Below are 26,073 nucleotides of genomic sequence, written 5' to 3' on the forward strand. Positions count from 1 at the left end.
TTTTCATGCAGTGCACTAGTAACTGCAAGGACTCCTGGGGATAGTGTGTCCAAGAGCTGAGCTCCAGATTCCTGCCGTGAGTGTTGCCTGTTGGTTAAGTGGTCTTCCTTCTCCCCAGCAGGCAGGTGACACACCTGACTCTAGGTGCCCTGGTTGATGTTGAGACTTTGCTCTTTCTTCATACATACTGGGTTTCCTGCCCTGTGTTGCTCACTGGGTGGATATCTTGGTAAATTGCTTGCCTTCTCTGAACCACAGTTCCTCCATCATTAACTTGCGGACAAGGGGGCAGGGGGGGAGAAGCTAGATTAGGTTTCTGAAGGCTGCACCCCTTGGTCAAGGTTTTGGGATTCCAAAATGTTCAGGTCACACCCCATGTTCTTCAGAGTCCTAGCTCTGTGTGTGACTTCCATCCCCACTGCTGCTACTCTGGGGCATGCAAGGGATCCTGGCTGATGTGCTGGGTGTGGCTGGGAGCGACTTTAGCTGTGTGGCTTTGGGACACTGCAGCTCCTCTCTGAGCCTTAGTAGACTGGTCTGTCATGTAATGAAACCCCAGCGATCCCAGCTGGCCCGTGGTTGTGGGGAGCTGTGTCAGCAAGCAGGGCTATCTTTACGGGTTACATAAGGCTTTGGGGTGGCGGGAAGAAGGGGGCGTGGGGAGGTTCGGCGGGGACCGGCGGCGAGGTGGGGCACCGCGCGTGGGGGAGAGCAGGGCGCGGCGGAGTCGGGTTTCAGTGCGCGAGTGACTCAGGCGCGGGCGGCAGCCGGGATCCCGCCGTCGCCACCGAGCGCCGCCTTTGTTCCGCAGTCGAAGCGGAGCTGGGGTCAAGCGGCTGCACCATGGCACCCAGGTAGGACCCTCACCCCTCACCCCTGCGTCCTGGCCTCTCCACCCTGCCGCCTCCTCACTTCTGCCATGCCTTCTTTCAGGAGGACCGCGCAGAGCCAGCGCCGGCGGTGGCTGCTCTCCAACATCTCCTTCGCGCTGCTCTCCGCTGTACTGCAGACGCGCGCAGCAACAGGTAAGCACCGCTGGCGGTTGTGCGCCCGGGTGCCGTGGTGCCTCATTCCTGGACATAAAAGGGAGTGCTTGCTTGGCGCAGCGCGCTGGCTATCCAGCCCCTGGTCCTCCCGGGCCCCTGGGTTTCTGGGCGCCAGGCGATAGCTTAAGCCAGGGCAAGCAGGGTGTCTGATCTGGACGCGGCTCCCCATTGAGGGCAGAGAGGGGCTTTGGCTGTACAATGACACCACACTGCCAGAAAGAACAGGGTCCCAAAGAGCGCTGGGCTTCCGTGCTGAGGTCCTGGCGCGCTGGGCTCTGGTTGAGCAGATCTGATGCCCATAAGCTCCACAGAAAGCACGGTCACCGGCAGGGACACCTTGGCATCCTAGTCTCTACTAACTTACTGAAACAGAGTTGCTCACACGCTTGGTTCACATGAATTACAAGTGGGACCATTTGGGATGGGAACCCATCCCTGAGCGGCAGAAACGTGGTGGATGATGGACAAAGTCTGGGCTAGTGGTCCTTTCTTATGTTCTCTGTGCCTCAGTTTCCCCCCACTGGGACTCAGAAACTGTTGAATTAAAGTGAGTCTGGGTTAAAGTGTGGTTGCCTGGGTGTGAATCGTGCCTCTGTTGGGTGACCACTACGGGCAATACTTTTCCCTTCTACGTGCCTCAGTTTCCTCATCTGAAAAGGATAAATTAGACCCACTTATTTGCCAGGGATGTTGTGAGTTCTAACGGACAGATGAGAAATAGTGCTCTTTCCATGCTTCTGGGTACTTAGAAAATAAAGGACAGAAGATACCTTCCTCTTTGCAGGAACTTGTGTGTTGCAAAGCACTGCCGCTGCTGGCGGAGAGGCTAAGAAATGCAGACAGCTCTCACAGCCAGAACTCAAGCCCAGCTGGGCAGGTCCCTGCCCCTGCTCAGCCTTTGCGCTATGTACTTAGCAGAATCAGGCTTTCGGAACAGCAGCCTCTCACCCCTTTTGAGTTAGAGTATTAGCACATAACCCAGTAGAGTAAGTGGAGATGTAATAGTCATCTGATTGAAGCTGGGTTGGCATTGGTTGCCTTGTTTAACTCCTTAGATACTTGAAGAAGCCTGGTACCCCCCGGGCTGTGGTCTGTGTGGGAGGAAGACACAGATGCAAAGATAGTTTTTCCTGCTAAGGAGTCCAACCTAACTTTTCTTGCAGATCAAAGGGCAGTTGGAGTAGAGTTCTGGCTTCTCCCGAGGGTGGCCAGTGTGGAAACCTCACAATTTCCCATATGACACAGGGCTTTGCCAAGTGAGCAGTAGAGGGCAGCTGACAACATTCAGTGCCCCTTTGGGATCTGAAGAGGGCTTCTGGAGCCCTGAGCTCTATAGATCTTGCATGCAGTTTACATGCTAACTCTCATTTGAACAAGGTCCCATCTCAGCCATCATTCTAGGGGCTAGGAACTGAGGACCTTAGCTCTCTATTCTGAGAACTCTGAATCTGAGTCACAGCTTTCTAAATGCCTGGGGTAGGATCTGATTCAGGCTCACTCCAGAGCTTTTGCTGTTAACCAACCAAAGGAGTTTCCCAGAGATGGTCTTTAGGTTCCCAGTCTCCATTGAATGCTATAATGGGAGTGTCTTACTCATGGCAGGTGCCGAGTGCATCTCCAAAGCTCTTGAAGCCTGCTGTGCTGGAGGGTCATCTCCAGCTCAACAGAGAGGGCCAGAAAGAAGCATGCAGTTTGCCTAAAGCTGCTCAGGTGTTCTAAGGTAGATCTGGGATAACCTGCAAGTCTATGGACTCTGGGAGATTCTTCCCACAGGGCTACTGCTCAACTGTCTATTAGGAAAAGAAAAGAAGAAGAGAAGGAAGAGAGAGAGAAAGGAAGAAAGTGAGAGAAATAGGAAGGAAGGAGGAAGGAAGGGAAGAAAAGAAGGAAGGATGGAAGGAAGGAAGAGGTTGTGTTGAGTGTGGTGACTTGACTTTGCAATCCCAGCACTTGGAATGCTAAGGAAAGAGGATCAGAACTTCAAGGCTGGCCTGGGCTACATGGCTAGACTACATTTCAACCAACCTCCAAGACTTTATAGCTTTGTAAGAGGCAGCAGAATTCACACCAGCTCCACAGATGCAGTTTCACAGATGAAGAGACCAAGGCAAAGTTATTTGTCCTAGAGCATGTGACCTTCACCGGCAGAAGTACAGCTGGAAGAGTTTGTGCTAAGCTAAATGTTTAAGCTTGTTTCATGTCCCCAGTAGTTCAGCAGCATCTTAAGTACTAAATATTTACTACACCACTATCTAGTGAGTCTACTCCTTAAAAGTCAACTCAAGTGAAAGAAAATCATATGTCACTCAAAAGCTTTTATGTGACCAGTCATAATAGCATTATACATAATGAAAAAGCATAGAATGAACTGTCTTATCAACTGTTAAATAAATAAATCACAGTATGTCATTTCAATGGAATACTATTCAGCAATATAAAGGGAGAAAGCAGATGCTCACCACAACATGGTTAAGTGTAAGTGTCCAGATAAAAACCTGCGCATTGCCAGAGCCCATTTAAACAAAATTTCCAAAAGTAAAAAATACAGAGATGGAGGACATCCATAATTGCTTAGTCCTAGGGAAAGAAGCAGGAGCTATTGTTCTTTTGCTACAGTTATAGGAATAAAACTGGAGAAGGGGGTGGTCCCTCGTGGGGGGTCCCGAGGTAAGGGACCACGTGGGAGAGCATAGCAGGTTCCATAGCAGGTGAGGGTGACCGAGTTGGAGAGAATAACAGGCCAGGCAGATAGAGCTTAAAAGAGGAGTTTATTTAGATAGGGAAGTGGGGAGGAAGGGAAGAGACATAGAAGCACTGGGAATAGAAGAGAGGAGAGAGAGAAAGAAAGAGAAGAGCTGGAAAGCAGAGAGAGGGGGGCAGGGTCTGACTTTTAAAGGGGTCCTTTACACCTGCCTGCAGACTAGTACTCATGGAACCCGGGGTTGACCAGAGTACTGCCTGAGTGCATTCTGCCAGGTGACAGGGGCAGGCCAGTGTAATGCCTGAATCCTTACAGGGGTGACTTTGTATAGGCAGCTAGGGACTTTGTATGGAATGGTCCAAGACTGAACTGTGGTGGTGGCTGTGCTGTCATATCCATATATTAACTGATCTAGCTGCCTTCAGCATGAGCTGCATGCTAGATCTCAACAAAGCTGCACTTTGCAGGCATCTAGACTCAGGTGAAACTTCTGGTCTGGTGCCCAGCAAGCCTGGTAGAGAGTCTGCATATGGCTGGCCACTCACAGACTGGCAGCCCCATCGAGTACTATTGCCCCCAGAAGGCTGTTCCGAGTCCTAGCTGCTTCTCAGGATCTTCAGCTCTACTGCCCATACTGTCCCTGGATACTACAGTATGCAAAGCTCCTACAGGATGGAACAGTGGTGTACACAAATCTACAGATAGTGAATTTATTAAAAATTAGATTTCAAGTTACCCCTCTGCCATCCAGTTTTGAACATTAGAAAACCCAGGGCGTATTCTTTCTGTAAACTGAGATGACTAACTTCTCCTTCTGAGACTCAATTTTCCCACTTATGAAATGGGATGGTGAGAATTGCTCAACTTTGTATTTCCTGTTTTGAACATTGGAAAACAAAATGGCATTTACCTAGCTTGAGACTTATTTAGGTTCAGCAATCATTAAACACCTAGTCAGCCAGGCCACCTGCAGACAGGATAGAAAGAAGACAGGCCCAGATCTCCCTGGAGGGGTTCTGAATTCACAATAAGAAAGAAAAGCCCACATATCACCCCACATTTACCTCATCCTGAGGGTGGTCACTGTGCTCTGCTTGCGTCACTGAAGCATCACCATCATGGCCCCTTGCATCTCTGAAGGGTCAGGGCTAGGCTGCAGGCCAGCGCCGTGGGTTTGTCTCCTGATGAGACTAGCTTGTTTGGAATGGCTGCTGGTTTGGGGGGTGAGGACTGTTGCTGGAGCAGGGATGGTTCTGCTATACCTGTTAATAAAATGCTGGTGTGTGCAAGTTGCCTGCTTCTCTTGGTTTCTTGTGAGGTAACACCTGCATTCAGAACAGTATGCCCAGAAAAGTACAGCCCAGCAGGGAATAGAACACCCAGCTTTGCTCTGTGCTGTGGGGGTGGGGGGCTTCTCTCAGGTGTGATTGCTACCTGGACTTTCCTAGCTGTCACTTTAGTTCACTTAAACACACACACACACACACACACACACACACACACACACACACGTTGACAATAAACACCCATCCTTTCATCCTGAGCTCTGTCTCCCTCAACTCTGAGCCTTTTCCATAAAGATTGTACTTTTCCATTTTTCCATTTCAGGTTCTTTCTCTGATGCTAAGGTTTTGAGATTCATGCATGAGGCAATAGCTTATTTTCATTGTAGTATTATAGCCTGCAATGTGACCATACATACTGCGACTTCTGTACTTTTCTCCAACAACATGTGGGCTGCCATGAGCCCGTGGAATGTGACAGTGTCATGTGACTGTTCTCAAGTGCATCTCTGAACACAAGTGTAGGCATTTTCTTTAGTTTCCTACCTAGGTGTGGTGCTGGGTCACAGGGGTGCATAGGCAGACAAACAGGTACTGCTGACATGCCTTCTTCTGTGTCTGTACCAAAACACATGAGCATTGGGAAGTAAAAATCCTCATCCTAATATCCTGGCCAGCATCCAGCCTCATCACTGCATTTAACGTCAACATTTCTAACAGGTACCACTTATAATTTTAATGGAGCCTTAATTTGTATTCCCTGTGTGTTTGCATGTGCATGCGTGCATGCATGCATGTGTGTGTGTGTGTGTGCACATGTGCGCGCGCATGTGCGCGTGCGAGTGTGTATGTCCATGCATGTGTGCTTGTGCTGGGGATAACCTTGGCTGTTCTTCTGGAACCATCATCTTGTTTTCTTAGACAAGGTCTTTCACTGGAACTTTCACTTAATTAAAGGTGTAGAATGCTTGTCAAGCTGGCGCTAGGGATTTTCCAGCTTCCACCTCACCAGTGCTGGTGTTACAAATGCACACTGTACTCAGTTTTTATCCTGGGTTCTGGGGATGGTACTCAGGTCCTCACGCTTGTGTAGCAGACCCTTTACCCAGGGAACTGTCTCACAGTTTGAGTTGATCAACCTTTTATATGTTTATGAACCATTTGGATGCCCTGATTGACCTTTAAAAGCTGATATGGAACTGACCATTTTAAAATATGGAGATGAGGTCTCTCACCGAACCTGGAGCTTGCAGATTAGGCTAGACTCACTGGCCAGCAAGTCCCAGGGATCCTCCTGTCTTTGCAGGCAATCCCTTTTTGAACATGTGTTTGTTCTACTTTACCGGGCAATCCCACCTTCCCTTAGGATTCTGCCCAGGGAGTTCACCCTCTCCTCCCAAGCACCTTGGGTGTCTGTTGGTGACAGGGAACTCAGACTGCATGGTGACCATTGCCAATTCCTGCATCCCCTACTGCAAGGAAGAGCCATGACACAGCCTGAGCCTTGTCCCACTCTGGATCCCAGAATCTCAGACAGGGCCTGGCACGAAGGGACACCCAGGAAAGTTAATAAATTGAGGCAGGAGTGAAGAGGTCTGTCTGACATTTCACCTAACATATCTTACCATATCCTCCATGGTACTTCATCCATGCCAAACCTCTCACAGCTTTGCCAATGGCAGAGTGACTGGCTGAGTAATCAGACAACTTTAAGGGCCTTTCAGTTTTCTCCTATAACTTCATAACTAGGTAGTCTTGGATTCACTCATGTCACCCTGTTCTTATCACTTTTGATTGTATGAGCTGGGTGATTCATTTGTTTGCTAGCTCATCTATCTGTCCTCTTATTTCTGGTGGCCAATGTAGTCAGGGGTGGGATGCCAACTTTCCTCTTCTAGTTAAGCCTCTAAATTTATCTTTGATGCCTTCATTCCAATTCATTTGAAATGAACCAGAAGTGAAGGTGTAAGCTGGAGTCAGTTCCATCCAGTTGGGAGCCAAGATTCCCCGAAATTATCTAGTGTGAGCTGTTGCCTCATTGTGTTTCATTGCACATTATTTTATTTTAACAGTATAAATTTAATTCCTTAATCTCTATATCACTGGTTTCTTTCCTTCAAGAATGCATGTTGCTCTGTGTGTGTGTGTGTGTGCAGTGTGTGTGTGTGTAGTGTGTGTGTGTGTGTAGTGTGTGTGTGTGTGTATATGTGTGTAGTGTGTGTGCGTATGTGCTGGTTGTTAGATAATTGCCTCAGGATATGAATGGACTCCTGGAGTACAACTGGTGTGGGTGAGTGAGGGTGGACAAAGGGTGTCACTCTTACACAATCAGTGAAGGACATGAATGAAGGAGGAGACACAGCATTGTTGGGTGGGAACTGCTGCACTCAACACAGTTCAGGGAAACTGAGACAGTGAGTTGGGTTTGCTGGCTGACCAGCTGCTGCTGGTGGGGACCAGTGAAAGGACAAGCAGTCTAGGGTAAGAGTAGAACTGAGAAGGTTCTGAGCAACATATAATGAGGAATTAAATGGGCTGACAGAATTCAGTGAGTGCTCACTCAATTCTACTCAACTCAATCCAACAAAATTTATCAATTCCTCAGTCCAATTTAACCATCATGACACAACTGGTCCATCTCAGCCCAACCCAAACCAATCCATCCAAATTCAATCTGAGTCTTCTCAGCTCCATTTAACACAGTCCAGCTCAAACTAACTCAGTTTGGTTCAATCCAACTAACTCAACTGTGTTCAACCCAGTGCAACCCAGGCAAACTCATCCCAACACAAGAACAAGCTCAACTCAATCCATCCTAACTAGGTCCGTCTTCTTGCATCCATAGTGACATGGAGACAGAGAAAACTGTTTTTAAGACCCTGTTCTTAAGCAACCAAGAGTCTAGGTTTAGGATTTGGGGAGCCCTGTTCTGGGTTTGAGAAGCTTGGCTAGAGTCTGGCTTTCAAGTAGCAGCCTGGCTTTAGGCCTCTGTAGGAGTTGTCTTCCTATTGATGAGGGACTTAAAGACAGCCCTACTGAAAAGGCTTCCAACCAACCAAAGTCTCTTCATCCCCCAAAGGACCTCCTGACAATATCTTTAAGTGGTCTGTTTTCTGTTGTGGTTGCTCTTAGAGATGTCTGTCTTCCTCCCATATTTCCTGGTTGTCCTGTTCTCTTAGGGGCTCTGTGGAGTGGAGATTGGGGGGGGGAGTAGCTAGAGAACTGCATCAGAGCCACTGTCCATCCTGGGGAGAGACTCAGGGGCTAGTAGTAGAGGCTTGAGTGTAGCAGATGGCTTACATGCTGGGGGCTTGTTATGAGTGTCCCATAGACTGACAGAAAACTTATGCACTAGCAAAATAGGGACATCCATTTCCATTGGAAATGGGAGAGACAGAGAGGCATAAACTGTGTGTGTGCGTGCGTGTGTGTGTGTGTGTGTGTGTGTGTGTGTGTAAGTGTGCAGGCATATGGAGATCAAAGGACAAACTTGGGTATCATCCCTGGATACCACCCATGTTTTTATATTTGTTTTGTTTGAGACAGGGTATTTCACTGACCTGGAAGTCATCAAGAAACCAGTGAATCCCAGGGATCCTCCTATCTCCACCTCCCAGCACTGGAATGTAGTAGTAGTTTTTCATTGGACTGCCAGCCTGCAAATAATGACATTGAGACTTATTGTTAATTATGAAAGTTTGGCCTTTAGGTTAGGCTTGTCCCCAACCAGCTCTTATAACTTAAATTAATCCATTTATATTAATCTACATTCTATTACATGGAATTACCTCTCTTTCATCTTGTAGCTCCTGTTTCCTCTCCATATCTCCTGGATTCTCCGGCATGCCTCCATTCCTTCTCCTCTTCATTTCTCTCCCCGGAAATCTCCCTTACACCTTCTGCCAGCTATTGGCCATTCAGATTTTTATTACACCAATCACAACAATACATCTTCATGCAGTGTACAAATATTCTACAACACTGGGATTGGACATACTAAAATATCCAATAGTCAGCCTTTAGAAGAGGAGACTTTTTTAAAAATGCCATAAAAAGTGAATAAAGTAATGCATAGTCATTAGAAAAACCTGGAGAAAAAAAAAAAAGAAAAGGAAAGAAAAATTCCTTTTTTTAAAAAAAAAAATACAAGTCACATGCTATTTGTAACTCAGCATAAAGAAAGCCTGCTCTCTGATTACACTTGGGGACTCTCACAATTGTTTTCTACATGTGCATACACACATATGTTAGACTGTGAATAGATGAATGGCACACTATATTTCGTCAATTGCTTTCTTCCCTTAATAATCATCTAGATGCTTCCTCAGGAGCATTAAGCGTTCTTTAATATTCTTTGTGCTTCTCATAGTGCAGACACCACAATTAAGCTTATCCTCTTGCAGGCTTCTAGGTCAGTGTAAATCCCACTATGACAACCACAATGGCATCTCTGTTTAATGACTACTGTGATTATTAGTGACCACACATTTCTAGAACAAATCATTGGAGGTTTTGTTGCAGTCTTTGGCAATGTCATGGTAATTTAGCGTCCAAGCCACAACCAATGAGAACACATCTGCCTCTTGTCTTTGACCTGGGCTGCTGCCTCTTCAAGAAATGACATCAACTAAGGGCCAGGTTCTGCTTTGCTTCCTCATGTCCCTGCTTTAGCCAAGCAGAGATGGGAGATCATCTCTTCCATCCATTCACCCATTTTTCAGTTCCTTGTGCTAAATGCTAGAAGGGTTTTCCAGAAAACTAGAATGTGACTGTGCAGGTCATACACTTGATCTCTACGACCCCTAGAAGCACCCTGGGCAGCCACCAGTGTTTTTCAAGGGTGTCTGGTTCAGTCATTGCAAAGGAGCAGCAGCATTGTCAACAGCCAGTCTAAGCTGGGCATATAGCTCAACCTGCAATCCCTGCACTTATGAGGCTGAGGTAGGAGAAGTGCCAGAGTTCATGACCTGCCTAGGCTGCACAGTGAGCTCCTGTCTCAAAACAGCAACAAGACAGACACAAACACAAAGCCAAGCATGTCTTCCAGCTGCACAGCTTCTTTTAGAAGGTGATGGCCCTGGGTCTCTGAGAGAGCCAGGTGGCAGGGCTGGTGCCCAGGAGATATTTAGGATGTGATTCATGCCCCTGCTCTCCAAGGTTCCGGAATCAAATCTTAGCTCTGCTGCCTCCTTTTGAGTGACTATTTTCAGTTTTTCTTATTTGTAGGTTGGGACAGGATTAGAGATGAGTCAGGAGTCTGTCACTGATGGCACAGTTCAATGCCTCATTGACCCCTCCCACCTCACTATGGGTTCCTTGGAGGCAGGACCTTTGTTTTATTTACCTGTGTTTCCCCAGCATATGCCATGGTACCCAAAGGATACAGTGAGCTCTTGAATCATTAAAGAAAGAATCTTCAAAGCCTGGGGCTGAGGTGACCTCAGAGAAAACCCAGCATGATAGGCCCTTTGACACGACTATCTGCGCTGGAGGCTACTCAGTCATCCATTCTGATTGCAGGAGGTGGCCAGAGGGTGACAGCAGGGCTTACAGCACAGATACATCAGGAAGAGCACACGTTTGCTGTCTGGGAATGTTAGAGGGCTTGGCTAGCATACACAGAACCCTAGGTTCAATAACCCAACACTGCATAAACCACACTGTGGTATACTCAACAAAAGTTCAAGGTCAACCTCAGCTTCACATTGACTTTGAGACCAGCCTGGGCTAAGCAAGATGCTTCCTGTAAGACAATCTATGCTTGCTTTCCATTCTTACTATCAGCTGGAACAGAGGTGCTGAGGTCCCGCTGATAACTAAGCAGCTCAACCTGTCAATAGCCTTGGCTCTTGCCTTTTGTCCAGCCCAGAGAGGCACAGTGACTAGCTCACCTAGCTGGGGTCATGGTGCAAACTGAAAACAGCCACATGTACAACAGGGCATCCTGGCTCCTGGGTTAGTGTTCTGGGGTTTTGAGAGTTTTGCATGGACCTGAATACTGATAATCACATGTTGTTTTCTATGTATTTTTATTAAAATTTTCCAAATAATATATTTGAATCAATATCCCCCAACTTTTCCCAGGCCCTTCTCAATTCTAGACCCACCCAACTTTGTGTCCCTCCCCTCTCCCTTCAAGAAAATCAAAACCAAGAACAAAACAAGTGAAAATCAGACCAAAACCAAAAAGACAAAAAATGTGTATAACAAAACAAGATAACTCTAGCTCCTTGTGATGTCGTCAACACCCTCTGCTTCTCCACCCCAGCACAGCTTGTTTTGTGTTGGCCAACTAGAGGGTCTTCCTTGGGGTATGATTGATCTACCCGGGAGCTCTCCACTGGAGAAAACCCATCTCCCCTTTCCCAGCAGGTGCCAATTGCAAATAGCTTTTTGGTTAGGGGTGGGACTTTGTGCCCACTCCGCCTTCTCAGTGCCAGGAATTTGTCTGGTTTGAATCTGTATAGGCCTTGTGTGTGCTGCCATTGGAGCTGAGATTTCATATGCCTATCAGTCTGGAAGACACTGTTTCCTTGAAGTCATCAACCATTTCTAGCTCTTATACCCTTTCTGCTTCATCTTCTGAATAGATCTCTGAGACTTGAAGGGAGGGGTTTGAGGAATTTCTGTTCTTTAGACACATACTCTGGTTATAGAAAGGTTCGTGTTTCATATTTATCAACTGAGAATACATAGTACATTTGTGCATTTTATATTTGTCAACTATTTCTACATGTAAGTGTATATGTAGACATTATATGCATATTGTCTATATGTATCTGTATTTCATATATAAGTTGTAAGTATATATAAACATATATAAGCATCTATATATGGTGTCCATGTGCATGTCTGGCTTTTAGGTATGTGTAGTGTATATTTAAGTGCCATTGTGAGTGACTCTGTGTGTGTGTGTGTGTGTGTGTGTGTGTGTGTGTGTAACACATCCAACTCTCCCAACAGCCCTATGAGTTCAGCCACAGATTGATGGGAGTACCCATGCCTGCTCATCTCTGGTGTCTACCGTGCCTGCCCATCTCCAGTGTCTACCCTGGCAGGCCTCTACCCTGCACCTTTCTCATTCTCTAGCATCTTTCTGTTCTGCTGTGGTCCATGAACCAGCATCCCCCGGGGATCTCCATAGAAGACAGAGTCTCCAGCCCCATCTGGAATGCAGTAAACCAGAATCCACATTTAATGAGATCCCTCAAGGTGAAACTTCCCCTGTCTGTGATTATGTTCCCACAATAATCACTATAGTAGGCAGAGCAACAATCCTCCAAAACAGTGAATGTCCCACCCTTGTCCTGTAACAGGCAATGTGGCAAAGAGGAATTAAGGTTACAGGTGAAGGGACAACACCCTGGATTATCTTGTTGGAACCAGTAGATCACAAAGTTCTTTGAGTAGAAGAGAGAGGGGAGAAATATGTAGAGCCTGGAGTGGGGAGACTTGACCAGTCTTCTTCACTGGTCTGGGAGTTGGGGGAATGAGTCACAAACCAAAGGATGTGGGCACTCTGAAAGGGCTGGACACAGGAAGGGGACAGACTTTCCTTTAAATCTTCTAGAAAAAAAAATCCTGTCTTTGCTACCTTGATCCTTATTACAGCAAGACCTGTGTTGGCTATCAAACCGCCTGAGCTGTAAGGCGCTGAATCATTGCTGACCAGAGCCACCGTGTTCATGGTGACTGATAAAAGCAAGGCTTTTTAATCAATCACAGTGAAAACAGTCATTCCCTCTGTGGACCTACTGAGTGCTGATCAGCTTGGTCTCTTTACTCTTCTCATCCTGATCTCTTGCTCTCAGGGTTAGCATGTAAGGTGGGACTCCCGAGGATCCAGGTCACTCCCTCAGCATTTAGCACTGCACCTGGCCTGTGGGTTGAATTTGAACTCCCTGCCCTTGGCTAAAGAAGTCATTCAAGCAACCTCATTCCAGGGTAGCATCAGGCAGGGAACTGTACCCTCCCCCAATCCACCACTTGCAGGACACAGCTATGGCCACGAGGGAGGGTGCGGGAGAGACCATTCAGAACCTGTGTTGGCATTCTCCTACTCTTTTCTCTGCCCAGGCAAGTTCCCATGCCTCCCTGGGTCTCAGTTTCCCTGTGTGGGAAACACAGAGGTCAGATCAGGTGAACCCCACATCACCATTAGCAAGAACATTCTAGCATGTCTGAGTTCAGTTTGGTCCAACTTTGTGACAAATGAGGGCATCGATGTGAGTGAGCAGGGCCCAGCCTGGCCGTCTGGACCCAAGCACATTGCTTCTCACTGATGGCCCATTCATGAGCTGGGCCCAAATCTGCAGGACAACTGTGTATATTTGGTACCAAACAGAGACTTCAGCTGCTCTAGCTGCCCAGTCAAAATGCCAAATTACTCATTCTCCAGCAGCAAGCACCGGGAAAAACGAATCATTTCTCTCTGCACAGTTTTTCCATGTGACAAATTTTCTAATTTTACTTCAGGTTAAGCCGATTCCAGCCGATGGCTCCATCTCAGAGTCTCCCGACCCCCTTTTGAGATTCAAGTTTCCTGATTTAAAAACACAATGTTTTTGTTGGTTTAATATTTGCAAATGTGAGCTGATAGCAAGTTTGCAACTAAAGGTCTTCTACTTCTCTGCTCTGGGATGCCCGGCAATGGCTTCTTGGTCTAGTTGTTTGGTCCTGGGTCTGGCCAAATCCTGTTCGCTCTGTGGAGGCAGACACTTTTATCTGAAAAGACAGGGAATGGCTGCTGAGAAGGAGCGCATGTGGCTGGACAGGAAAGAGTGGTCCTGGGCAAGTTTCTAAGGGCAGCTGGTTGTGTGCCTGCTGTTGGGATGGGAACTCACACTTGCTGCCAGCTGTGGGTCTGTGCTTGAGCGCTCTGTGCATGGCACAACTGGGGGCACTTTTAGCATTGGAAAGAGAACAGCAGCTGTGTTTGAAAAGCATGAGTTCTGCCTGTGTGGCATCTGCTGCATGCCATTACTGCCTTCCACCTCTTTGCCACCCTTGAGGTCATATCTCTGACAGCCAGGCGTCCCCTCTCTCTGACCTCCGGCTCATTTCTGTGCAAGCAGAGAGGCTTGTCCAAAGTGCATGTCTTATCGTGTTCCTCCTTCAAATCCTTCCGTGCTTTCCATTACAGCAATGAATTCTAAATCCTCCCCTCCTGTGTCTCTCCTGGCTTCTGGCTCCAGACCAACTCCTTGCTGGTCTCTGACATCACATACAGGATCCTTTCTCATCCTCATTAGTCTTATATTTTTCATAGACTTGATCCTTGAACTGTGGTCCCTGAGCCAGCAACACAGGCATTACTGCGAGCTTGCTAAGAATGCAGGGTCCTGGGTCCTGCCCCAGAGCAACAGCATCAGGCTTTGTGCTGTAGATGCCCCTAGGCAATGCATTCGATGCCAAAGTGTGAGCCACAGGGCTCTGAGCACTGGACAATGAGGAGTCTGGCACTGAGTGCTAAGCAGTTAAGAGTCTGGCAGAGCTGGTTTGGTTCCAGGCTCCACAAGTACCAGCTGGTGACTTTGGATGGCTTACTACTCTCCAAACCTCAGTTTCTGCATCTGTAACAGTAGGGATACACATAGGATTTATCTTAGGCTACTGTGATCAGTATGCAGTGACTCCCACCCCAAGCACAGTGTATGTGATAAACACTCAGATATGGGGGTTGAAAGAGACATAGACACGTTGTTGGAGAGTATGGAGTTTATCAGAATGTTTATTCACTCCATGGACAGACAGACAATAGCATGGTGGGGGTCTGAAGAGAGGAAGTCAGGGTCCATGTGGCAGAAGTGAGGGTCTCTCTGTAACTCTCTGAGGAGGGGGCAGATGGTCTTTGATTCCTAGGAAGGGGAGACCAGCATGTTTGGCTATCAATACCCCGTTTAATGTCAAATCACTTGCCAGGTGATAGATCCCAGTACCAGGAAGTGTGTCTGCCAGCCTAGTGCCTTGTTTTAGACAACCGTGAGGGGGTGGGGGAGCTGCTGAAGGAATTGTGGCCTGAGCAGAAGCCGGATTCTAATGTGATATTTTTATAGATCACAGGGCTGAGGTTCAACCTCAGTGTCATCCTTAAACCCTCCCATGGTTTCATTCTGCGTTGGTTCATTCTGCCAGGGGACAGAATTAATCTGCAATCCCATTTCACCAAGGACCTGAAGGGCCAGGTCAATGTCACTCACCTTTGGAGGTTAGAATTGTTGAACCTTGAGAGACAGGGAAAGCCACCCTTGTGATCAGATGTGGGAGAGTTGATTAGCTAAGCAAAGACTTGCCAGGTTTGGATGGATGGGTAGGAATAGTTGTGAACTTCTAGACTGTGATATAAAAGGCTGTCCTACCTGTGGAAGCCTGGTTTGTTTTTTTAAAACTCATTCATTTGTTTCTTCACTTTTACTTACCCATTTCCAGACTTCTTAGTATATGCAAGGCAATGTATGTTGTGCCTGACATAAAACAGTGGACAATGCAGGACTGGTTCCAGTGAGGGATGCTGACAGTCCCAATTTGTGCCAAAGAACCCTTTGGTACTGATAAATGACAAACAGGTTTCTGGAGGAGAATAGGAGGCAGGCAAGGAAGCCATACTTTTAGCTTAGCACTCAGGAGGAGGCAGGAGGCATACAAGTTCCAGCCTGAACTACAAAGCAGGACCAGGTCTGGAGAAAAATGAAAAGTACAGGGACCTATGAAAACACACACCTGGATACTCTCATTTGTATGAAGGCATTGGGGAAACCTGGCCACAGGGTGACCTTTAAGATATGGTTCCAAGGGTGAATGGAATTAGTCAGGGAAGGTTGCTGGGAGGGTCGAGCTGAGTGATCCAGATTTCCAACAGAAGAGATCCAGATGGAGAGATAGTTAAGAAACAGCCTGCTGGGGCTGGAAAGATTGCTCAGCATTAAACACCGAGAACTGGGTTCAGTTCCCAACACCTACACGTCATGTCACAACTGTCTGTGACTCCAGCCTTGGGGGATCCAGAGCTTCTTCTAATGGCCACTACAGGTCCCAGGCACCCATGTGGTGCACAGGGATACACACAGGTAGCACACCCACACTCATAAAATGTTAGAAAACATTTAAAGTAGCAGCCTGCCTTAGCCAGAGCACATGAGGGAAAGGACACAGAAGGATCCCTGGGAGGAAGGTGGAAGCTCAACCTACCTATCATAACCCCCCAAGTTCCATATGGTGTACTCAGCCCAACGGTTGGGATAGAATGAGAGCTGTGGGTCCTGGAGGTGCATAGAGCAGGACTCTGGGTTTGGCTACTTGCCTTGCTTCTATCCCTGCTTACAGGAGGATGTACAGATTCAGGTGGAAGATGTAGCTAGAAAGGGACACACTGCAGAGATTTACAGAAAATCACTAGAAAAGCAGGGTGGGGGTGAGAGCCCTGAGCCATGGGCAAGAGTGTGGACTATTCCTATACCCTGTGTGAACATATGTAGCTGTGATTGTTTCAACAAGGAAGCTGACTGGCCAATAGCTGCACTGGTGGAGGTTAGGCAGGAGAGCCAAACTGAGAATGCTGGGGGAAGAGGATGGAGCTGGGGAGTCACCAGCAGATGCAGAGAGAAGCAAGATGGGCATGCTTACTGAAAAAGGGTGCCAAGCCACATGGCAAAACATGGATAAGAAGTACGCGTTAACATAAATGTAAGAGCTAGTTAGTAACAAGCCTGAGCTACGGGCTGAGCATTTGTAGTTAATATTAAGTGGTTATTTGGGAGTGGCTTGTGGTACAGAAACTTCCACCAACAAACAAGAGCCCCTCCCAGGCCATGCCCGCTGCAGGCTGAGAGATGGAGAGGTACATGGGGAAGGTGACGATGAGGCCCTCAGTACAGTGGTCCTAGATGTCATCCTGCTCTTCCTCTCTCTGTGGAGACTGTACACATGTAAATGCAGTGAGCCAGCCTTGGGCCCTTTTGCTGATGCAGAGGAGGGGAGTGTCTGGATGGGAAAGCTAAAGGAACAACTCCTTCAGAGATGGTTGCACCTGTGGGAAGAGAACCCTGTGCTGCCCCCCTCCCCCCGTGCAGTGATTCCTGGCTGGGTGACAAAGGCCTGCAAAGAGCCACATTGTTTATTTCCTGGAGCATGTATTTTACTCAGCGGTTGGGAAGTTGGGGCCAGAAAGCAGGCACAAATGGGGAATAATCCAGAACATCGCTAAGAGAAACAAACACCCATGTGTTGTGGAGTGAAAACTTTGGAGCAGGATGCTCTTCGAGCCCCTACGGCTCATTGGCTAAGTCAGGCCCACAGGTGTGGGGTTCCCTCTCTCTGGTGATGAGAAGCTTGGGTGGAGATGGTATTTTATGTAGCTCTGAGGTCTCCAAATTGTGGAAGAGGCACAGATTGTTGTCTAGGGTGCCAGGACCTGTGTGTGTTTTGGGGGAAATGTACTAGTGTTCGATGACAAAATGGAGATCACCATGGTCCAAAGCTCTTGTAAGGGAACTCCCTTACAGTTCCAAAGGGACTTTGTCTCTGTCACTTCTAGACCTCTAGCACCCAGTGTGGTGCCTGCCATACAGAAGGTACTCCATAAATGCTTGCTGCATGAGTGTGTGTGTGAGAGAGAGAGTGTGTGTGTGTGAGTGTGTGTGTGTGTGAGAGAGAGTGTGTGTGAGTGTGTATGGGTGTGAGTGTGTGTGAGTGTGACTGTGTGTGTGAGTGTGTGTGTGTATGTGAGTGTGTATGTGTGTGTGTGAGACAGTATATGTGATTGTGTGTGTATGTGTGTGAGAGTGTATGTGTGACTGTGTGTGGGTGTGTGAGTGAGTGTGTGTATGTATGTGAGTGTGTGAGAGAGAGTATGTGTGAGTGTGTGTGGGTGTGTGTGAATGCTGTGTGAGTGTGTGTGTGAATGTGTGTGTGTGTGTGAGAGAGAGAGAGAGAGAGAGAGAGTGATGGCTTTGAGACGCTTTCCTTCTCAATCTGTATTTACCTTTCCAGGAATAAGTGAGTGGGGCTGCTCTCACATGGGAAGCTTGGGTGGAATGTGAAAAATTCAGGTCATGAATATGCATGCAGGACTCCAGCCAGTCCTGCACTGAAGTTCAAGATTTCTAAGAATCACCCTTTGGAGGCGGCCTCCTACCCAGTGTGGTCTGTGCTGCACATTGTCTCCTTGTGGGCTGAAGGCACACTTTACTATTCCTGTACGTTGCCTGGCCGAGCCTCCTTTCTAATAAGTCCTGTGCATCCCTAACATTCATTAAACCTTTCGGGGAACTAAAAGACGGAGAATTCTGGGTATTGGGGATTATCTATTTGGGCTTTCCCAAATCGCAGATGGGGAAAGGAAGGTGCAGAAAGATTGGCCACTGTATGACATCAATACTAGGCTTCAGAACTTAGTCTAGAGGTGTCTGTCGCCGTCTGGGTGAGTGCATCCCCTCTTCTTGAAGTTTCCAAGGACATTGTCTGTCTGTCCCCTGTCAGGAGGGGAGTAGGCATGGCTAGTGATGAGCTCTGCAGTCACTAGATGGACTTGGGGGTCCCAGCTCTGTCACTTACTAGTGCTGTGACTTGAGCACCTGACTCAGATTCCGGGTCCACATCTGGACAGAGGAGCAGGAGAGATGCTGCCTCCCAGACTGTGAGCTAGTCAGCGGGGGATGCTGAGCCTGTGGAAAGCAGCTGGCCAGCACTGGTGCTCCTGGGACCTTGGACCTCACTCTGCCGGGCAGCAGCAGCCTTGGGAGCATCTTGAAATACCAAGGCCTGGGCCTCATCGTCCAACACCAACTGAGGCAGAGGCTAGTATGTTCTGAAGCTCCCAAGTGCTCCAGCTCCCCTGACAAACTGGGGAATTCAGTGTGGACAGCCGTGCTATGGAAGCAGGGTTGTGTCTTTCCTGTCCCCTCTGGATGCCCAGGACTGGTGGTGATTGGCACTTTCTGATCTTGACACACCTGACATTCACCTTGCACTGCAGCTGTAAGAGCTAGGTGTTTTGTCATCTCAGTTCCCAAATAGAGAGACTTAAAGGTTTAGTTAGAGAAGTTAGAGAACGAGCCCAATGTCCTGGTTAGGAAACAATCAAGCAGTGTCTTGCTAGCAGGTCTCTCTGGTATCCACTTCCATAGCTTTTTCTCTGTACTGTGCTGGGGAGGCTGGTCATCCTCTGGTCCCTCCAAGGTTCCTCGTTTTGTTTCTGATGCCTTAGCACCTCGATGATTCCCCCACAGCTTTCTAGAGGCCACAGACTCTTCCCCAGCAAACATTTGGAGACTGTCGAGCTGTCCTTTCATCTAGTTAAAAAAACAAGAGTAAGTCTGTTTCAAGTTATGACTTCAGGGTCACCATCTGTCCTGGCTGTTCCCTTAAACTCAAATCCCATTTCAGAGCCCAGCTCCCTCCCAGCATCTCTCTGAGGGCTGGTCTCTTTGTACAACTGGGCCAGGAAATTTCTACAAACATGTAGTGTGTTTGATAACAACTGCAGGACACGTTTTTTGTTTTTAATGTTTGTTGTTTATTATCTCCTCACCAACAACATCCAAATCATTACATGAGGTCCACAAGCCCCTGGACAGGTTCAGTGCATTCATCTCTCCAGCATCCAACCATCTGTTTGCTTTCTACCAAGCACCTTGCAAAGCATTTTGTCATCTCTCCTTTCTTTGGAGCCACAGGTGGGTGTGGCCAGGGTAGTTTGGGAATTTCACATTGTATGTATTTGGGCTCATCATGCCACCAACCTGGACCTTGTTTTGCTCATCTTGGGGACCTGGTATTTTCCAAGATCCTTCGTAGCTTTCAAGGTGACCCTGATTTTTCTTTGCTTTAGAGAATGTAGGCACGATTCCACACTGCCTGCTAGCGCTGTGAGCTCATTCTGCTATACCAGCTTGCCTGCCCTGGCTGGATCCACACCAGCACATCTGTAGGGATGCCCCAGGCCGTTCCCAGGGCAGCTTGATTTGCCCAAGGCGTGTACATGCCAAGTGCAGAGAGACTACAGGCAAGTGTGTCTCCTGCTGCTGCCAAACGTCCGCCTGTGCTCTGCATTCCAAGTCACCCAGTCCCACCCTCTCCTTGGCAAGGGAAAGGAAGGGGGCTGACTGCCAGGGCAACTGCTGGAGGAGAAGGAGGGATTCCTCCTAAAATGGTCAGGGGAGCCTTCCTCAGAAGCCCTCCGAAACACCCTGCTGCCTCTCATGTAAAGTTAGGTCTCTGGGATCTCATGGTTAAGTGTCTCTGCTCCGAAGAGAGAAGGCAGAGGGGTTCAGTCTCCTTTGCCCTCAACCCACTCACCTGAAGTGGGGAACATGGCCTTGCTTCATCAGAATAAATGTGCTCGTGTGTTTAGCTCCAGTGTGGCCCGTGGGTGGCCTGACATTTCTGGCCCTTAGCTCCTGGCAGTTCTTTGCCAACCTCCTTTCTTCCCTTCCCAAATCACTCAAAATCATAGCTTTCCTCACTTGGCCTTGCTATGCAGAGCCTTCTACATCCTGCCAATTGCCCCCTCTTTCAGGCCACTTCCTAGAACTTTCTGTAGGTGGGGAGTCCTGCAGGACCTCTCCTGTTCTTGGCACATGGTATCCAAACCCAGGCCTTCAATATCAAGGCTGTGGATAATGGTGAATAGACTGGGAACTAGCCGCTAATCAGATCTCTCATTTTCTCTGGGCCATCAAGCCCTGCCTAGGCCAAGTCCTGACAGGGTCGGATGAGGGACACTGGTTGTGGGCAAACACGGGCAGGATTGGGGCACAGTGAGTGGTGGGAGGGCCGCTCTTATTTCCTTCTCAGAGCTCTGATCTCCCTTGCCACTATATTCCCAAGGGCCGAGGCCTGTGGATGGCCACCCTGGAGAGGTTTGCTGATGACTTAGGGGCAACTATGCTATGCCCAAAGTTTCAAGAGGCCCTAGGATACTCTTCACTTAGACAGCTGCACCCAGGAAAGCTTCAGAACTACAAAACTTTCTCATACTCCTCCCATCTCTCCATGCCACACCCACCCAGTGCCTGTCTCTTTAATGAGGTTGGGCTTTATTCATACAAGAGAATCAGGGATCTCAGAGTTCTGCTTCTGGTGCCAAAGGGCTGAATAGTCTCAGCTCATCTTGCCCAGTGGCCTGAGCTGGTTGGTGTCTAGCAGGATGGGCCATGGGCACCCTCCCCCACAGAGGCACAGAGAAGGGGAATCAGCTGCTTTTCACAAGCCCCACCCAGGACATTGTTCCAGGGAGAGGGAAGGTGGAGGCGGCTGGAATTTGGTCTGAAGTCTAAGAAGTCAGTGTGTCTCAGAGGCACTCCCAGCCCAGCTAGGGAGGGAGAGTCCTGGGCAGCCATCTTGCAGAAGGCTATATCTTCCAAGCCCTCCTGCTTAAGGGTCAGCTGAAGATGTGGGATTTCAGCCCTCCAGTGAGTCAACAGCTAGACTCTGCTTGGGTATCGATAATGCTATTAATTATTACCTTATTAAGTGTAGACAGCAGGGGTCAGATAAGGGTTGGGTTAACATGTTAACGAAGTGTCATTGGTGAAACAATGATTGACTTTCATAGGATTTCTTTATGTTCAATGATAATAGGTATGCCATGCTAAGGTGAGCATACAGTTATTCATGTCCAGAATTCATTAAACTTATTCATTTATGCATTATTTATTTATTTATTTATTCATTCATTTATTCATCCATCAAATGTTTGGCTTTTGCCAACTCTTGGCCAAGACTGCATCAGGAAGGTGTAGGGAGGGTTTGGAAGTTTTAGAGGAGATGCAAAAGATACCAGCAATACCCTGCAGCACTTACAGGCCAGTGGGGGAGACACCGGCCTGTGAACAGATGGTAACAGAGTAGTGGAAAACAGGGCCTTCCTGGAGACTGGGCAGGGGAAGAGCCGTTCCTGGGACATGGTATGACACATAGATGAGCAGAAGGGTCCTGTGAAGGATGATGGCTACTTGGCCCACATCTGTTGTAGATGGAGTGACTGTCCCTGGATGTCTGTCCATCTCTAACTCTATGTGGGACAAGAGAGGCTGGGACAAAGCTGAAGAAATGGATACTTCAAGTCTCTGGGGTAGAATGGGCCCATACTGCTCCAGACTGGACAGTCCCTCTGATTGGGCAACACTGAGAAATCACCAATGTTTTGTGGCTGGCTGCAGAATCCTTGTTCAACAGTGCCTGGGTTTGTTAAGCCCCTGGTCTGCCCATGTACATCTAGAGACATCTCTAGACAGGCTTCTTGCAGGAGAACCGCAGTGGGGAACATGTGGCATGGGACATCAGTGCTTCCTATGTTAAAATCTGCTATTCACGCAGTCATCCTGCCTAAAAAGCCACTTAGTTGCCAAGTTGCTATTTCTCAGGGAAGGTTCTCTTGGTAGCAACAGCTGGATTCTCACCCCTGAACTCCGAGTCTGGGTCTCTGGCCCTGCAACAGACTCCTGCACTGTTTGCTGTCAGCTCTGTGACTCGAGACTGAGAGTAGGTACCACATTAGCTTCAGCAACACACAGGCCTCAAATTTAAATGTGAGCCATAGATACTTCCAAAGTTGGTAAATCATGTCACTCGGGACTCCACTCCCAAACCTGTGGTGCTTGGTGTAGATCCTGAGACCCAGATGCTACCCTTGGAATCCAGGAGTCACCCTTGGAGAACCTCTAGTGTCCCAGGAAAGCAGATAGGCTGTAGGATCTGAACCCAGGCCATAAAGGTCCAGGTTTAGCCTTACCTTACTTGTGTGACTGAACATTTCTTCACCGCCATCTCTGTCGACAAAGCAGCGGTCACTGTAATCTCCTCACTGCGTTCTTGAAAGTAGTGGCTGGAATAGTTCTTGGAATGCATCAAGAGATGTCTGAGTTGCCTGGAGCTGCTATAACAAAACTCCATAGAGTGAGTAGCTAAAACAATAATGATTTATCATTGTGCAGTTGTAGAGGCCAGAAGTCTGAAATTAAGGTGTTCAGGCCCCTTCTCCTTGGAGCTATTTTCCCCCAGAGCCTAGAGCTGAGCCCTCCAGAGCTGCCTGTGGGGCAGGATGATGACTCATGGCAGATGATGTCACCTTTAGGAGTCAAGGCCCTGCTCAAGCTCAAAGAGCCTTTGTTCCCCAAATGGAGAAGCAAAGTTCTTCCTCAGGCTAGATAGAGCAGCTGGGAGCAAACTCTCCCCTGGTGACTTGGCTGTTTCTGGTCCACTGTGACACTTGTTTCACACAATCTCTGGGTGGCATACCCAGGTTCTGAATCACGTGTGGGAAGGGAGGGGAAGGGAGGGATAGAGTTTGCCATTGCAGAGCCCACTGCACACTTCCTGAGACTCAGCTATGCATTTTGTGGGGAGGCTGGCTTCTGGTGTGTGTGTGTGTGTGTGTGTGTGTGTGTGTGTGTGTGTGTATGTGCGCGCGCGCGTGTGCGTGTGTGCGGGTGCACATGTACTTATTAGGTGAGGTGACCAAGTCCAGCCCCAGAAAGATGGAATGAGGCCATGCTCTGCAAGTTTAAGTTCTGCAGTTTATTTCTCTCTGGCTCTATTTAGCCAATCACGTTCTTTCTTTTGTGGTTCACAGATGGAGGGTGCTTGTGAGGCCAATCTGGGACATGGTATGTTGAGTTTGGGGGGTGAGGTTGTCAATAAGAAATCAACTTATCCAGGCCTCTGACTATAAACCATGTGGTCCATGCATGCAGGCCCCGTGTTCAGCACAATCCCCAGTGAGTGATGGGTCTCACATTCTCAGTCAAGGTCTCCCACTGCCACACTTGACAGACTGGAAATCCCCAGCCCAGAGAGAAATGGCTCGTTCATGACCGCACAGCTGGTTAGCAGCAGACCCAGGACTCAGTTCAGATATGTCTGACATTGAAATTGGCCCTTTCCTGTGACTGTTACCTGGGACAGGGCATCAAACCCACCTAGGCCAGTTCCTAGAAAATTCTACTTCCTTGAGACCAATCAGGAGGGGTGTAAGCTGGAACCATCAGCCCACATCATCCTGACTCTAATCATGCATGACCCTTCTAGACACGGAACAATAATAAAGTTGCTCCCCACCATAGGTTCCCAACATGTAAGGTGGGGCTAACAGTACCTTCTGCCTCATAGAGAGTCATGCATGAAGAATGAGCCTGCCTAACTGCTGAAGAGTTCTTGACATGAAGCAAAAAAAGAAAAAAATGCAGAGGGAGAGGGTGCCTACGTGGAAGGATTGTGAGGTGCGCTGAGAGCACAGAGGAAGCTGCCTTGAGGGAACCCATGGGAACCATGGGGACAGAGAGGTGCAGTGGGCAGAATCCTCTTCCGGTCGCATTGCCAATCCCACACTGAGCAAATGCTCCCCACCTGCCACCCTATTATGGGAAGAGCAGGTGAGAGGGTGATGGGAACTGGAGAGGGTACCAGGCAGGTGACCTCTGATGTTTTCCCATTGAAGACCAGAGAAACAAACTGTAGTCCTGCACCACAGATCCTAGACCCTCATTAACTGCTCTCTCTTTGGGTTAGAACAGAAGGGGAAAGGGAAAGGGAGAGAGGGGGGGGGAAGGAGAGAAAAGAAGGGGAAGAAAAGAGAAAGGGAGGGGGCATGAGAGAGAGAAGGAGAGAAAAAAGGAGAGAGAGAGAGAGAAAGAGAGAGAGAGAGCGCGCACACACTTGCTTCAGGGAGTGCTAACACAGTAACTTCATTGAGAAGGAAAATTCTTTCGCTATATATGAAAACCGGAAAAAGGAAGAGGCGTTCTCGGTTTACATGGAGAAAAATGCTCTTCTGTAATTCAGAAAAATGGGGTCTTTGATCGTTGCCCGGCCAGGTCTCCTTTCGAAGTGGGTCCAGGACTTTTCCCTGGCAGGAAAACATTCTTCTTCTAAGAAATGCTTTGGGGGATAGGTTTGTCTAAGAACCCCTTGCACTTTGCTGGATACAGACTGCTGTGTGGCCCAAAGTGTTCTGTGTTCATGTCCCCCGCAAAGGGAGTCAGGAGCATCAGGCACCCTGGAGACTGGAGGGTCCTTGTAGTTCCCTCACAGGATGGGGCTGAGTTTCCCTACAGGCAGAATGCAATGTCCAGAGACCAGGAGGTCTTTAAGGGAGAGCTGTGTTCTCCTGGTCCCTGTAGGAGTCATTTCTTCCAGTTCCTGAAGGCAAGACTGCCTAGGGTGGTTAGAAAAACTGGAAGGCAGATGAGGATGTGGAATTGGAGGCACTCCGACCTGGCAAGGGCCTTGGGAAAGCATTAGTCCAGACTCTAGTTTGAAATATTGAGCCAGAGACTTGGGAGAGGCAGAGACCCCTGAACCCATGTGTTGAGTTGGTGACCAAGGCAGTCTTGAGGCTTGTGCCTTTTCTATTATCCTTGTGACATTTGAGATTCCACCATACGGAAGTTGACTTTCTGTGGTCCCAAGGGCCAGAGCTTTGCCATCTGGATGAGTGGGGCAGTCACAGGGAGGATGGCCTTAGTTAAGCAGGAGAAGACCCTTGAAGACTTACAACTTCTGGTAGTTAGGGCTGTGAACTGTGCGTGAGCCCTCCAACAGTGGATCCAGGTGGCCTTTGATGGGTGTGCCCTGGAGCAGACTCTGTCCCCAAAGAGGACAGAGTCCTCTTTGTCAGAAGTCTGCAGCTTACTAAACTCCTGATGTTTTGTCTTTCCATGGTGACAGCAAGGGAAAACACAGACCCCGAGTGGGGTGGGCTGGGATAGGTGTGGGGAGGGTGTGTGTTGGGGGTACCACCTCTCTGTATTGGTGTCCAGCCGGGTAGGAAAAGTCTTAAGATGAGTCTGTTGTCACAGACCTCTTCTCAGCTATGGGGAGGCGGAGGTGGGGGTTTACAGGTCAAGGCCTACCTGGGCAAATTAGTGAAACCCTGTCTCAAAAAGTGAAGCTGGCTGAGCATACAGCCCATCAGTACAGCCCTTGCCTAGCACACATGAAGCCCCAGATTTGATATTCAGAGCTGAAAACAAAATCTATCAATCCCAAGAAGGGTGGTATTACTGTTCTCAGTAGGATAGCCAGAAAGGGGCGAGAGGGAGACTAG

At 48.3% G+C, this 26,073-nt stretch overlaps 1 protein-coding gene across 1 annotated transcript in view; it reads left to right on the plus strand.

Moving 5' to 3' along the window:
- Positions 1 to 670: 670 nt before the first annotated feature.
- Positions 671 to 26,073, plus strand: part of Col15a1 (collagen type XV alpha 1 chain) — a 105,800-nt gene continuing 80,397 nt past the window's right edge. The window contains exons 1-2 of the mRNA XM_051187773.1: positions 671 to 854; positions 934 to 1,025. Coding sequence (XP_051043730.1) covers positions 844 to 854; positions 934 to 1,025 — 103 coding nt within the window. The 5' untranslated portion in view covers positions 671 to 843. The remainder of the gene's footprint in view (positions 855 to 933; positions 1,026 to 26,073) is intronic.

This window comes from Phodopus roborovskii, unplaced genomic scaffold, assembly GCF_943737965.1.
Source record: "Phodopus roborovskii unplaced genomic scaffold, PHOROB, whole genome shotgun sequence".
NCBI classification, from domain to species: Eukaryota; Metazoa; Chordata; class Mammalia; order Rodentia; family Cricetidae; genus Phodopus; species Phodopus roborovskii.